The 13,497-nt window shown below is 51.1% G+C and overlaps 3 protein-coding genes and 1 long non-coding RNA gene across 7 annotated transcripts in view; 3 read left to right on the top strand and 1 right to left on the bottom strand.

Moving 5' to 3' along the window:
* Window positions 1-1,690, top strand: part of SETD1B (SET domain containing 1B, histone lysine methyltransferase) — a 39,318-nt gene extending 37,628 nt beyond the window's left edge. For all 3 annotated transcript variants that reach the window (XM_015878017.2, XM_015878018.1, XM_015878019.2), the window contains 3 exons: window positions 132-251; window positions 588-725; window positions 1,438-1,690. In XM_015878017.2, coding sequence (XP_015733503.1) covers window positions 132-251; window positions 588-725; window positions 1,438-1,611 — 432 coding nt within the window. In that variant the 3' untranslated portion in view covers window positions 1,612-1,690. The remainder of the gene's footprint in view (window positions 1-131; window positions 252-587; window positions 726-1,437) is intronic.
* A 97-nt stretch (window positions 1,691-1,787) lies between these two features.
* On the top strand, window positions 1,788-5,843 carry LOC107321280. The gene is made up of 2 exons (XR_001558524.1): window positions 1,788-2,034; window positions 4,946-5,843. It is a non-coding gene; the product is annotated as an uncharacterized LOC107321280 (long non-coding RNA).
* Window positions 5,844-6,788: 945 nt separating this feature from the next.
* On the bottom strand, window positions 6,789-10,520 carry HPD (4-hydroxyphenylpyruvate dioxygenase). The gene is made up of 14 exons (XM_015878022.2): window positions 10,414-10,520; window positions 10,284-10,310; window positions 9,747-9,809; window positions 9,362-9,466; window positions 9,227-9,269; window positions 9,079-9,161; window positions 8,849-8,938; window positions 8,657-8,760; window positions 8,495-8,572; window positions 8,234-8,396; window positions 8,055-8,126; window positions 7,731-7,853; window positions 7,528-7,644; window positions 6,789-7,394 (listed from the first exon to the last, which is right to left on the bottom strand). Exons 1-14 carry the CDS (start codon window positions 10,414-10,416, stop codon window positions 7,284-7,286), a joined length of 1,182 nt encoding a protein of 393 aa, XP_015733508.1. The 5' UTR covers window positions 10,417-10,520; the 3' UTR covers window positions 6,789-7,283.
* Window positions 10,521-10,672: 152 nt separating this feature from the next.
* Window positions 10,673-13,392, top strand: PSMD9 (proteasome 26S subunit, non-ATPase 9). Of its 2 annotated transcripts, XM_015878023.2 has the most exons (6): window positions 10,675-10,829; window positions 10,904-11,006; window positions 11,301-11,488; window positions 12,047-12,148; window positions 12,297-12,385; window positions 12,714-13,391. In XM_015878023.2, exons 1-6 carry the CDS (start codon window positions 10,677-10,679, stop codon window positions 12,739-12,741), a joined length of 663 nt encoding a protein of 220 aa, XP_015733509.1. In that variant the 5' UTR covers window positions 10,675-10,676; the 3' UTR covers window positions 12,742-13,391. The 2 variants fall into 2 exon arrangements, with proteins under 2 accessions (XP_015733510.1, XP_015733509.1); XM_015878024.2 differs by lacking the exon at window positions 12,297-12,385 and having other exon boundaries at window positions 10,673-10,829; window positions 12,714-13,392.
* The last annotated feature ends 105 nt before the right edge of the window (window positions 13,393-13,497 follow it).

Consider the following 13,497-nt stretch of genomic DNA (forward strand, 5'->3'; position numbering starts at 1 on the left):
TACCTGCCCTCCTGTCACCGAAAGACAGAAGGAAATTGGGTGGACTTGAAGCACTGCTTGTGGCTAGGGTCAGCCTTTCTCTTTCCATGTCAGAGCTAATTCAGGGTTTCTGGGGTGTTTTCTCTGTGCAGTTCCGGAAGAAAAAGCTAAAATTCTGCAAGAGCCACATTCACGACTGGGGCCTTTTTGCCATGGAGCCCATTGCAGCTGATGAGATGGTGATTGAGTATGTGGGTCAGAACATCAGGCAGGTAAGCTGGAATGAGAGTGAAATCTGATCAAAACCCAGCTGAAATAAGCTACTGAGTGACATCGGGGCTGGTGTCCCTGCTGTAGGGCATTAGCTATGTGAGCCAGGCAGACTGGTGTGTGGTTTATAAGAACAGCAGGTGGGGTTTTCAGCACCTCATGGAAATAAAGTGATCAAATCCTTAGGGAGTAAGCCCTCCAGAAGCCCATTTTGAACTTCTGGGTTTTTGGCATCATGTATCTGGAGCTGGACAAGTAGAGCTGTGGTGAGCCTTGTGTCTCTGCTCACAGATCATTCCTGCTTTGTGTTCTAATGCTACGCATGGGGTTTTCTGTAGGTCATTGCTGATATGCGTGAAAAGCGATACGAGGATGAAGGCATTGGGAGCAGTTACATGTTCAGAGTTGACCATGACACAATCATCGATGCTACAAAGTGTGGAAACTTTGCCAGGTTTATTAATCACAGCTGCAATGTAAGTATTGGTGTTTTTTTGTTCCTAACATACAGATAAACCTATTGAGTCCTCACTAACTGGTCAGGAACGCGCTGAGAAGTAGGAAGGGTTAGGATTAACTTAAGGAGCTGCAGCAGATCAAAGCTGGATCTAAACTTGTGTAAGGAAGAGATTTGAAGGAGCTGAGAAATTAAATATGCAGTGAGACAGTGCGCTCAGAGTCCTTCTTTCCATACTATGGGATACTGATGAATGCTGTTCAACCACATCTAATAAGTATTTCCTTAAAACAATCTTAGCAGCTGTTCTGCTGTGGGAATGGTCTCCTGTTGTCCACATGGGAAAAGTAGTTTTGCCCTGTTAGGTGGAGTAGCTGCTTTCCCCTGTGTTTTGTGCTGCACTTGGCACTCAAAGACTTCTATGTCCAACCATGTTACCGAGTATTAGCCGAGCTACTGTTAGTCTGTGACAAACTTGGTGGAACATCATGGGGGCTCCTGTGCACTGCAGGTGACCACAGTGCCTGGTTTTGGAGGAGCACAATCAGGGCTGCTCTGGTTTCTGGCTTCATGCCTCCAGCCCTCAGCTTCCCAATGGGTCCCTTGGGCCCAGGCTCTGGGAGGCTGTCTGGGAAGGTGACAGCCCTGCTCTCTATCAGAATAATTGTGTGGAGGCTGGGAGGTCATGGCATCAGGAACCTAAATCATTACCTGTTCTGTCACCCCTGCAGCCAAATTGTTATGCTAAAGTGATCACGGTGGAGTCTCAAAAGAAGATCGTCATCTACTCGAAACAGCACATCAATGTGAATGAGGAAATAACTTATGACTACAAGTTTCCCATTGAGGATGTAAAAATCCCATGTCTATGTGGCTCTGAGAACTGCAGGGGAACCCTAAACTGAACTCGAGGTTTCTCGTCACACTTGCACCTTTGGCCATGTCAAAACTGTGGTAACCAGGTGTGGTTGCACTTTGCCAAAAGAAGAAAAAAAAAAAAAAAAAAAAGAAAAAAAAAAAAAAAGAAGAAAAAAAATAGGAAGAAAAAAAATTTAAAAGAAAAAAAAAACTATACAAAAAAAAAAAAAAAAAAAAGAAAAAGAAGAAGAGGAAACCAAGCAAGTTTCGCACTTCTGCCAGGATCACGGATGAAAGCAAACGCGCACATGCTTACGAGGACTGTTCATGTTTCAGGTGCTCTTTCCTTTTCAGATCCAACACGCACGCAGAAAGGTGACTGCTGTTCTGTGGCGTGGGTCTGTCCAAACACTATTTGTCTTCGTGTCTGTTCAGTCCCTGCGTTAATGCTCCGTCATGGGATGATGATGGTACCTTTTTTTTTGTTATAAACCTTCATTTTTCATAAATGCTGCTACCTTTTCCTCATCAGTTTTGTTGGTTGAAAATGCCATATAGGGTTTGTTGGGAGCTTGACTGGCTGAAATTGCACAGATTTCTCAGAGTAAGCTGTAAATAAATGTAAGGTTGTTGTTACAGAGCAAGCCAGAGGCTTGAGGGTGTGTGAATGGGTGCGTGTGTGTATGTGTGTGTGTGTGCACGGAGATACCCACAGTGAGGCTGTAGGTGACCTGTCCTGCCTTTCCATTAGGGGTGAGCCTGAATGAGTCCCCAAAGCCAGACACCCTGGGGGACATCAGGGCAGCCATGGCCTGGGCTTGTGCCTTGGGTTCATCGCTGATGGTTACATGCCATGCTGGTACATTGGGGGATCAAAGCTTCAGCACCCAGACAAAGGAGAATGGGTACTGCAATCATTGCTAACACTCAGTTGTTTAGTCCCAGAATTGTGGTGCAGCACGTGCCCTTTCAGGATTTTTCGTAGGTTGATTTGTCTAGTGTTCAAAAAATCTCTGGAGATGAAATTAAGTAGGAAATAAGCCTGTTATTCTGTAGAATTCCTTTTAAGGGTACACTACACCTCATGTTCATAATAAGATTTTATTCCTGTTGATGGGAAACAGACTGATGTGTTCTTCATATGGATTTTCCTCAAATTTAACTGCATTTCCCAGTGCTTTGCAGGGACTGTCTGCCCTGACCTTGAATGGGGAGATTGCTGCTGTGATAGGAGCAGGTCGGACCTCCCCCAGTTACTCAGTAACTTGCCCTGGGTGGTCCCATCCTGCAGTAAGTGCAGGCGTGGTGGGCAGTGCCCCTGAGCACAGGCTGCAGGCTGGCCTCCCCCATCTGCAGCGTGGGAATGAGTTGCTGCTTTGAGCTCCAAAGGCACATTGTGGAGTGGTTTTTCAGTCTGGTTTGTCCTTGTAGATGTGCTGAGGTGAAGTTTGCAGTTCTTCAAGAGGTTCCGTGTTAAAATAGGCCAAAACACCGAAGAAATGTTTCTGTGGGTGTGATCTAGGAGTGTTACACAACTGTTTGTGCATGGACAGGATCAGTTATTACAGCCTGCATTGAGTCTCTTCTGCTTCAAATGTAGGGATTGTTTGTACTAAGCCTTTGTAATTGACTTATAGGGAAATTGCAATGTAATTATGAAATGCAAACATTATCTGCATAACTAAAATCTCCCCACAGAGCAAATAGCACAGCTGTATTCCCATTCCTTTTCAAATTAGTGACAAATGCTGTTGAACCGCAGCTCCCCACCAGCAGAGGATACAACCTTGCAAAAGAGTTTCCTGGAAATTGCTGCCCCCCTTGCTGGGAGCTGCCAGGCCTGTCCTGCAGTGCAGGGTTTGGTGTAGGTTAGGAACTGCTTGAGTTCCTGCTGCAGACAGAGGACCTACAGGGATCTCAGTGTGCCTGCATTGCTGCCTGAGGGAAGGGAACTGGCCTTGAGGTTGGGCATTCTGTAGTCTCATCTCTGCTGTTTTGTTTCCTATGGTTTAGGGGCTTAGTGAATCTCTTAGTGAATCTCTCCAGCAACTGGTTACTTGGGGCCCAGGACCTGAAGCTGTGAGAAGCACCAGCAGCGTGTCATTGAGCATGGGCTGTAGTTCTGCTGTGGCTTTTGGGGATTAAGCCAGCTGCTCTGCTCCTTTTCTTTAGATGAGGTTCCTCTTACGTTGACGTTTCAGTTGGTTTCGCTACTGCTGGGTCTTTTGCTTTCAAAGCATTGGGATTGCACAGACGTTGTTTCAGATGAAGCCCTGCCCTTCTCTCGGACCCACCAAACCTGGATGTTAGCATGGCTTTGTGGGGGAAAAATCCCATGTGCTCTCAGCCCCAAGGAGCTCCGTGTAGCCCAGCCTGTCCATGTGCTTCAGATGGGGCACAGGCTGCTGTGTGTGCAGGGGACAGGCCCTGGTCTGCTGAGGCAAAGCCTGCAGCTTGGGTTCCTTCAGGGTGTTTGGAGGAGCACTAAAGGGATTTGGATGCCAAAGGCCTTCAGCACCAAAGTCACTTGGGTGCTTCTGAGACTGCCTGTAACCCATTGCCCTGTAGGATCTCAGCTGGATAAGCCAGCCCTGAGCCTTCCCTTTCCTTCCTCCCCCCACAGCTTCTCTGAGAGCTGCCCCATCCCTGATGTGTTCTGGTGATGGTTCCCAGCGGGGCTGAGGAGCTGCAGATGCAGGTGGAGCAGGTAGCCCATAGAGATGCCTTCTGACCCACCAGGTGCTTTGCCTCGTGCTCATGCAGGGCTGGGGGAGAGGAGGATGCTGGAGGGGCAGAGTGCTCATGGTGCAGCTCCTGGGCCAGACCCAGCATTCACCATCATCATGGGTGTGGAGATATTGGCAAGGGCTGAGCACAGCCCTGCCCAGGACGCTGCTTACCAGTTACTGAACCCATTCTGTTCACTGTCCCATTTTTCTGCTTAAATCGAACCCTAAAACAAAATAGAGAGGGATGTTGGGCACTCACAGCGTTGTGGGTCCCAGGCAGTGGCTGTGGGGGCAGGTGGGGACGGGGCTCATCTTGCAGATATTTGTATTGTATAGAGCAGCTTATTTCTACAGACAAACATTTTTAAACTCTAACAAAGTATGCAGTAGTTTCAGTTCTGGTTTTTGTGACCGTTTTCAGGGATCATTTCAGTGCATTTCTGTATAAAATGAAAATTTAAGGAAAAAAAAAGAATTTTGAAGTCTATCACAAAAAGCATCTTCTGTACATAGGCAAACAAGAATCTTCTCTTCAAACACCTGTTTCTTGTAGAAACATGTTGAAATTTTTTTGCTGATTTCTTTGTACTTCAAGAGCATGTAAATAATTTATTAAAGGTGACTATTGTAATTTGGAGTTCTTTTTAAACAGATCCCAGCTCTGTACCATGGCGAGGAGACGGGGAGGAGGAAGGACTGAGGACAGCAAAGGAGCTGGTGGCATTTACAGCTTGTGTCAAGCTTTGTATAATGTAAATTCTGTACAAATCCGGGGGGTTCTTTTTGGCTTTTTGGGTTGTTTTTTTTCTTTTGGTCGAATAAATAGATGGAATAAGCAGCATTAAGAAACTGAAGACAGAAATTTGCCAAGCCGAGGCTTCTTCCTTGCCCCCCCCCCCAGTCTGAAACCTAATGTGCAAAATCTATTTATTTCAAGCGAGGAAATGTGTACAGTCTAATAGACATCCTGCGATGTATTTAAGCGAGTTTGCAACTGGATTATTATTATTATTATTTGGGTTTTTGTTTTTGTTTCATTTTATTATTTTTATGAGTTTCCTCCTTAATGGCCGCTGTAGTATTTGTTGGAGTGAAAAGAAACAGGTTGTGATGGACGTGAAGGGGCAGTGAGGAGGAGGTGGAGGAGCTCCCACAGCTTTCTGGTTCCGTGACAGGTTGTTTTAATTCACAGTGTGAAAATAAAGGGCTTCCTTTAAAAGGGGGCAGCTAAAATGGTTTGCAATAAATGAATTATTATTTTTTTATGTTCCTTAAAAAAAAAAAAAAAGAATTTCTGCTTTGAAGATTTAGGATTTCTGCTTTTTTTCTTTTTTCTTTTTTTTTTTTTTTAAGCAAATTTATAAATTTAGGGATGTTTTGTGCATATAGAATCCGTCACCAGTATGTATCTTGTTTTGAAGCAAGTGTTTTTGTTGTGGATGTGTCATGCTGTATATATTTGTTCATATTTTTGTGAATTGAATACTATGTACCATTGTATTATAGTAACTTTTATAAAGCAAACCATAAATATACTGACTTTTCTTACAGAAAAATTACGTTGTGCTTCATGTGTAGTCAGGGCTTTGTGCCCCCGGACTGTGCTGGGAACCAGGAGAGCTGAAAGAATCCATCATGGCGGGCAGGAACTGCTGTTAAGCATCGTCACACAGCTGAGAGAAACGTGTGAGCTGTTCAAGTTTGTAAACTCAAAGCTACGTTAGCATTAAGGCTGTGACACAGCTCTGCATTGAAGTGAAGCCCCCTGTGCATGGCTGGTGCCAGAGCAGCTGCACCATGTGTGTGCCTGCATGGGATCCCACCTTTAGAGATACCAACTTCAATGTTTTCTGGCCCTGAGTTCTGGAAAAAGAGATGCCCAGGGGGTGGTGGATGCAGCAGCTGATAGAGAAGGAAAAGAAACTTGTGCTGCTCTTCCTTCTCCTAGTTTGGCTCTTGCTGACTACAATGGGGAAGGGACACGTGGGGATGGTGCCAGGATTTGACCCAGGGGCCAGGGCTGCCGGGTGGGCTCACACTGTGTCCCAGGAGCCTGAGCCATGGGCTCCACTCGGCTTTGCTTCCACACTGGGAGGTGAAGGGAGCTGTGAGGATTCAGAGTGCAGGTGTGTGCCAGCACAGAGATGCAGGGCCACCGAGCACCCTGAGACGTTCTTCAGATGTTCTGAGGTCTGCAGGTCCTTCAAGGAACATTCCAAGGTTCACGGAATCATTGAACGGTTGGGTTGGAAAGGACCTGAAAATCCACCCAGTTCCAACCTCTGCCAAGGGCTGGTTGCCCTCCACTGGAGCAGGTTGTCCGGAGCTCCATCCAGCTGCCTGTGGGCACCTCCAAGGCTGGGACACCGTCAGCAGGTATTCATTAGCAAGGTGTGTTGGGTATGGCTGACACAATAACGGCAGTTCCTGGCACTGAACCTGGAGCCTCAGCTCCTCCCTGGCCCCCAGTGACCACAGGACAGACTCAGCAGCACTCAGCTGTGACAGACGGGTTTATTATGGCAGTGGGGAGAGTCCCCATGCAAGGACTGACAGCACCCAGGGGGGCGGGCAGTGGCCACAAACCCAGCAACCTCCTCTTGAGACACTAGAGATATTCCACCCTTTGTTAATTCAGGAGTTCACAGTTCCTACAGCAATGCAGCATTACATAAATTCATTCATCTCATTCTAGAATGCTGCGGCTACCCTAAAATCATGACTCAAGATTGAACTTACACATGTGCCATGAGTCTGCATGGGATATGGGGGCTTGAATGGGGTTGTGCTGGGGTGAAGGCATTGGCCACGTTCCCTCTCCCATGCAAAGTCTGGGCTGGGTCCCTTCCTTGCCCATCACAGCTTGGCAGCAACATCCCATTTGTCACATGTAAGTTTGGGCTGTAGACGAAGCACAGCCAGCTCCCACTTGGATTATGATTCAGCTCACTATGGCCAGGGGCAGTCTGCACACAGTCTGCACAACGCCTCTACATGCGCTTGGTCTCTCCGTTGGGGTTCAGGACAGTCAGGTTGCCTCGTGCATCCTGGTCAATTTCAATGGCTTCAAACAAGGACTTGAAGTTCCCAGCACCAAAGCCCTGTGGGAGGATGGTGTTACCCACGTTATGCCCTGAGGGTTCATCGCAGCATCGTGGTGCTGTGAGGTCTCAGGCTGCTTCTCAATGCTAAGGCCGCCTCTATTACTTTTAGCAGTGAACCCCTCCAACCGACCTGGTGGTTGTGCCGCTGGATGACTTCCAGGAAGACTGTGGGTCTGTCTTGGACTGGTTTGGTGAAGATCTGCAGCAAGTATCCCTTCTCATCAAAGTCCACCAGGATCTTCAGTTCCTGGAGACAAACAATAGGGAAACAGCTCTGAGATCCATCAGGGAACGAGGGGATGGCCCTGCATCGCCCTGCCGTGCTCAGCCCACCTCCAGCTTGTCAATGCTCTCCTTCACTTTGATCTTGGCAGTTTTCAGCCTCTCCCGCAGCAGTTGGTAGTAGCTGGATGGCACATCCATGAACTGCATGCCACGCTGCTTCAGGTTGGTGATCTGCAAACAGGGAGCTTTGGGTCGGGCACGTGAGGACAGGAGGCATTGGGATGCAACGCGATGCTTCCCCATTGCATTGTTCCAAGCGGTGCATGAGGACCTGTCCCACTCTGTCCCTTTGGGCCCAGCGTGGAGGTGGCCACCACACGAAGACTCTAATCATGAGGCATCACCCCTGTGACGTGGCCCTGGGGCACTCACCGCTGAGATGATGTCGGAGGTGTTGAGCGCGATGTGCTGCACTCCGGCCCCGCCGTAGTAATCGATGTATTCCTGCAGGGAAACATCTCACTGCAGTGGCTGTTATGGCTGCAGTGCCAGCACCGTCCCATCTCCTTCCCCCAGCCCTGCGGTGGTGGCAGCCCAACTGCTGTGCTCACCTGGATCTGGGATTTCCTCTTGCCATTCGCCGGTTCATTGATGGGCATCTTGATGGTCTCCTCGTAGTTGGTGACCACGATGGAGCGCAGGGCGCTGAACTCGGTGTGCAGCTGCTTGTCGTCCACCGACCAGAAGCGGTGGAAGAGGAGATTCTTCTGGTACCTGCCCACCCACAGCGGCCACGTTGGAGCCCCTGGCACTAATGAACCTCTGCTCTATGCAATTGCCCTTGGCCTCCCCCCAGCCTGCCCTGCTCTCACCAATCTGCCACCGGCACCATCTGCAGGTCGGGCTGGTTCCCCACCACGTGGTCCACGAAGCTCAGCTTGCCGCTCGGCCTGCAGGGACACGGGGCAGCACTCAGACCTGATGGCAGCCGGGGGGTGGGATCCATCCCCATGTTGGGACCCTGTGCTACTCACAGCCTGGGCAGCAGCGGGTCCTTGAAGAGGGGTGCGTGGTACCCAGGCAGGAAGAGCCCTTTGTAGTTGAGCTTCTCCACCAAGGTGTGTGTTGTGTCACCGTACTGCGGAGGGGAGGAAGCGGCTCTGTGCCCACTGCTGCAATGCACAGACCCCACTGCATTTTGGGGGCTCAGCGCCCTCATCACTCACCGTCTGGATGACGGCGAATTTCACCTTCCCAAACTTGTCCTCTTCCACCCAGGGCTCCTTCACCACCACAGCTCCACGTTCCTTGGCTTTCTGAGCAGAGCACAGTGCCCGTCCTGCCACGTGCCCCCGGGGCCCTTCCCATGCCAACATGGGGACGTGCGGCCACGACACCCAGCAGCCCCAGACTCACCATTTCAGGGCACCCGCTGCACCTCACGTGTGCTGCCTACCTGCACGATGAAGTCACAGTCCTCCACCTCGAAGGCCACGTCCTTCACACCATCCCCGTGCTTCACCATGTGCTCACCCATCTCTACCGACAGCCAACGTCAGTATGGGGACACTGCACAGCGCCCATAGCCCCAGCCCCAGACCTACCCTCATTGCCTGGATTGAGCGGCGACGAGAGGACGAAAATGATCTGGGGTGGAAGAGGATGGGAGGAAGGAAGAGTTAGTGATGGGAGGGAGGATCCCACCAGCTCTGCTCAGTGCATCCCAACACACTGCACACCTTGTCCTGCTTGATGACGTGTGACACCACCTCCCTGCTGCCGGTCTCCAGCCCGCGGTACGCCAGCTCCTCGAAGCCCAGCTTGTTGCAGTAGTAGGAGGCAGCCTGCAGCACAGCACGGTGTGTGCATGGCTGTGCGGTGTGTGCGGGGCCATTGTGTGCTCCCAGCACAGCCGTACAGCCCGTTCTGTGTGCGGTGACGCGTTTTTGCTTTTCCTTTGCATTTTTGCCCTGTGTGCACCCCCTGCATCCACCCCCCACCTTGCGCAAGGGCCCAAGGCCGTGGCCCCTGGCCAGGGCTGCTGTCAGCACACACACACACATACATGGCCCCACCATCCCCTGGCAGCCAATGGCCACCGCCGCCAGCCCTGCGGCCCCCTACCTGCTTGGCATTGCCCACCCAGAAGGTGATGGAGTGGAAGTGGATGAAGCGGCCTCGCTGGTGCTAAAGGGAAAGGGAAAAGAAGTTGTACAGTCCCTCCAGATGGAACTCTTCCCAATGCAATTCCTGCAGGTGCACCCAGTGACATGGATGTCACCATGGCCCCCCGCCATGATGATGTTTTGGAGTGTTTTGCATGCAGGCTGTTCTGCACACAGCGTTGGCTCCGGTCACATGGAGCAAAGTGGCTGCAAAACACCCAGTTGTCAGCCTGGAAGTGAGCCCAGGGGCATCTGGTCCTATAGAAACACGCAGTAGGAGGTTTGGGGTTTGGGGTTTAGGGTTTGGGTCACAGAGGAGGAGATGGCAGCTGCAACCCAAACCTGCAGCCTGTCCTCACTAACCCGCAGCGTTAACGATTCACCCGGCAGCAAAGCACCCAGCGCTGCTCCACCGCCACACTGAGAGCACTGCAGGGCAGCCATGGGGCAGCCATGGGGCACAGGACGGGGTGTCCCCCAGCAGGGAACCACTCACCTTTTCCCCTTTGTCCGTGTACGTCGTCTGCAAGAGAAGCGGGACAGGCGGTGAGTGAGCGGGCACTGAGCGCTCAGCGGGGCCGGGGGAAGCGTGTCCCCCATAAACGCTCCGTCCTGTGCCCGCTCACCATGATGTGACCCGCAGTGACAGCAGCACAGAACGCGACCCTGAGCGGGGCTGATTGATATAGAGCACAGCGGGGCTGATATAGAGCACAGCGGGGCTGATATAGAGCACAGCGGCTCCTCCTCCCACACTGCCCGCCCCGGGGGCACTGCCCGGCCATGGGGGCATCACCTCAATCACCTCCATCACCCCCCACATGGACACCCCCCCCCCATCCCCGCCCCCCGTTCTGCCCCCGCCCCCTTTGCTCTCTGTCCCCGCCCCATGTTCTCTCCCCCCGCTGCGTCTCTTCCTGCCGCCGCCATGTCGGATCGCGGTGGTTGCGGCTCCATGACTCTGAGCGAGGTGCAGCAGCTGGTGCGGCGCAAGGACGAGCTGGAGGCGCAGATCCGGGCGTGTTACCAGCTGCTGGACGATGTGAGCGGGGCTCGGGGCCGGGCTCGGGGCTCGGGGCGCTGCCGAGGGTCTCACCGCGGCCTTTCTCCCCTCAGCAAAAGGGCGTGGGCATGGACGGGCCGCTGGTGGACAGCGAGGGATTCCCCAGGGCCGACATCGACCTGTACCAAGTGCGAACAGCCCGGCACAACATCGCGTGTGAGTGGGGACGGGACGGGAGCGGCGTGGGGGACTCCTCAGGATGAGAAAAGGGGCTCGGGATGGACTTAGCGCTGCCTGCAGCCCCTAAGGGATGGTGCGGAGGGTGGGGTCGGCCTCTGCTCCGGGTAACAGCGATAGGACGAGAGGGGGCGGCTGCTCAGGGAGGTTTGGGGGCGTTCAGGAGCTGTGGGATGTACTGAGGGACGTGGGGTGGGTTGTGGGCTGTGTTGGGCCTTTAAGCCATAGCGATGCTGTGATTCTGCTTCTTACTGAGCTGGGTGCCACCCGCAGGTCTGCAGAACGACCACAAGGCGCTGATGAAGCAGGTGGAGGAGGCTCTGCACCAGCTGCACGCCCGCGAGAAGGAGAAACACGCCAGGGATGAGGCGGAGGCGCGAGCTGAGGCCATGAGCCAAAATCTGCCAACTGCCTTTGCCAAAGTCAACGTGGTGACACCAGAGTCACCCGCCAGCATCGCGGTACGTTGCTGGGGCTGCCAGTGGATGGGGATGGCTTCTTTTGTGCTTAAGAAGGGGAAATAGGGGATGTGTTGCTTATTTTCCTCTGCTAACAGGCAGGTATAAGCTGTGAGATACTGATTATTGTTATTATCCCACTCACACTTTCTTCATTCTGTGTTTGTCAAATATTCATTCACCTTCTCAACCAGTGCAGTTATTCTTGAATGTTCCCATGGAGGGAGCTGCCCGTTTGTGGCCGTGTCACTGGTTTGTCCCTGTGAGCTGGTTTGTCCCTGTGTTGGGATCAGAAATTGCATGTTGTCTGCTGCATCGTAGCACCACGCAGCTCTTACAAGGCTTATCTGTTCATTGCAGCCTCATTGTTTTCTCATAAAACAGAGCAGAAAAATGAGTGTGCCCTTGTTTCTAAGGGCATGGTATGATGTTCAGTTGTCTGAATGGTGAGAAGGGTGGTGTCCTAGCACAGCTTGTGCGGCTGGATGAAAGCTCCTGTGAGCAGGCAGTGTTACCTGTCATCACAGAACACAGACGTTCAGCTTCTTTCTGTCTGCCCAGGGTCTGCAGGTTGATGATGAGATTGTGGAGTTTGGTTCTGTCAATGCAAACAACTTCAAGAGCCTGCAGAACATCGCCACAGTAGTACAGCATAGTGAAGGGGTAAGTTTGGTTCTGCTGTAACTGCGTTCTCTTATCTCTCCCAATGAGTTACAGCATTTGCTGTGGAACGGCCAGAGAAGCTACCACAGCCATTGGGCTCTTCATAATGGAAATGAGAGAGCTCATCTTCTTTTTTTGCTTCTCCCAGAGACCTCTGAGTGTGACTGTGATCCGCAATGGCAAGCAAGTGCACCTGGGGCTGACTCCGAAGCGCTGGGCTGGGAAGGGCCTGCTGGGGTAGGCTGCCAGTCGGAGTGGAGGGGGCTCTTATCAGCTCAGGGCACGTCTCCTGCAGGAGGAACCAGCTCTGCTTCGCTCTGTGCTGCTCTGATGTGTCTCACAGGCAGAGTCCAGCTGAGAGCTGGGGTTGTCAATTTGGTACTATACGGGGTGATGAGTTGTATCAGTCATGGGTATGGGGCTGAAGATCTCAGTGGCTCCTTCCTATAGTAGAGGAAACCAATGGAGGAGGGTTGTGGTTGATCTGATTTGTGCTGTGTTGGATCATCTAAGCTTCTTTCGGAACATAGATTTAAATGTTTTCTTCCCCACTCTTCTTTTTCAGCTGCAATATCACTCCATTGCAAAGATGACCACTGCTGGGAAGACAATAAAGATGAAGCTTGTGCCTGCTTTCTGGACTCTGATTTGATTTGAAAGCTTGCCCTGTGACCTTTGTTTTTGCTGAAATGGGTGTTTCAGGGGCTGTGACCTCTGGGTGGCTGAGCTTGCAGGGTCTGAAGAGGTTCTGATGGAGCAGGACCTTAATGCAGTTGGAATTGCGCTGGTTTGTGAGGAGCAACTCACAGAGTTGCAGGAAGTGGCTTCTCATCTCTTTGTGCCTTGCGTCAGTTTGGAGTAAGGCTGCAGTGTAACTTGGATTTCACTTGATACAGATTGGGAAGAACATAAAGTGCTTTTACTTGGTGACAACGTGGCATTCCTTCATTTTTTCCTTGAAATTCCTCATTTGAACATCCTGTAAAGCAGGATACAAAGACCTGGAACAATTTTTCCTTCTTTAACTTAGTAGAACACACTCAAGAAACACACAGATCTGTTACTTTAACTCTCATGTGTTCATAGCTGCTGGAAATCACCAAATAAGAGAGCAATTTTGGAGTACCTAATTATTTTATTATGTTAATTGTTAATTGGGGGGATTGTTCCTGTTTGTAAGGTTGTTTCCAGTTGAACTTTGAAGTATTCATCCCGATGAATAAAGCTGAGTGGTGTCTCTCTCCCTTCTTGTGGAAGTTGCTGTTTGGGGGCTGTAATTGCAGGTAGGTTAAAAGTAGATCTGCAGAGACATGAAATCATTCTTCCCTGACCTTCCACAGCCAGAAATT

This window comes from Coturnix japonica, chromosome 15 (genome assembly GCF_001577835.2).
Source record: "Coturnix japonica isolate 7356 chromosome 15, Coturnix japonica 2.1, whole genome shotgun sequence".
Taxonomy (NCBI): domain Eukaryota; kingdom Metazoa; phylum Chordata; class Aves; order Galliformes; family Phasianidae; genus Coturnix; species Coturnix japonica.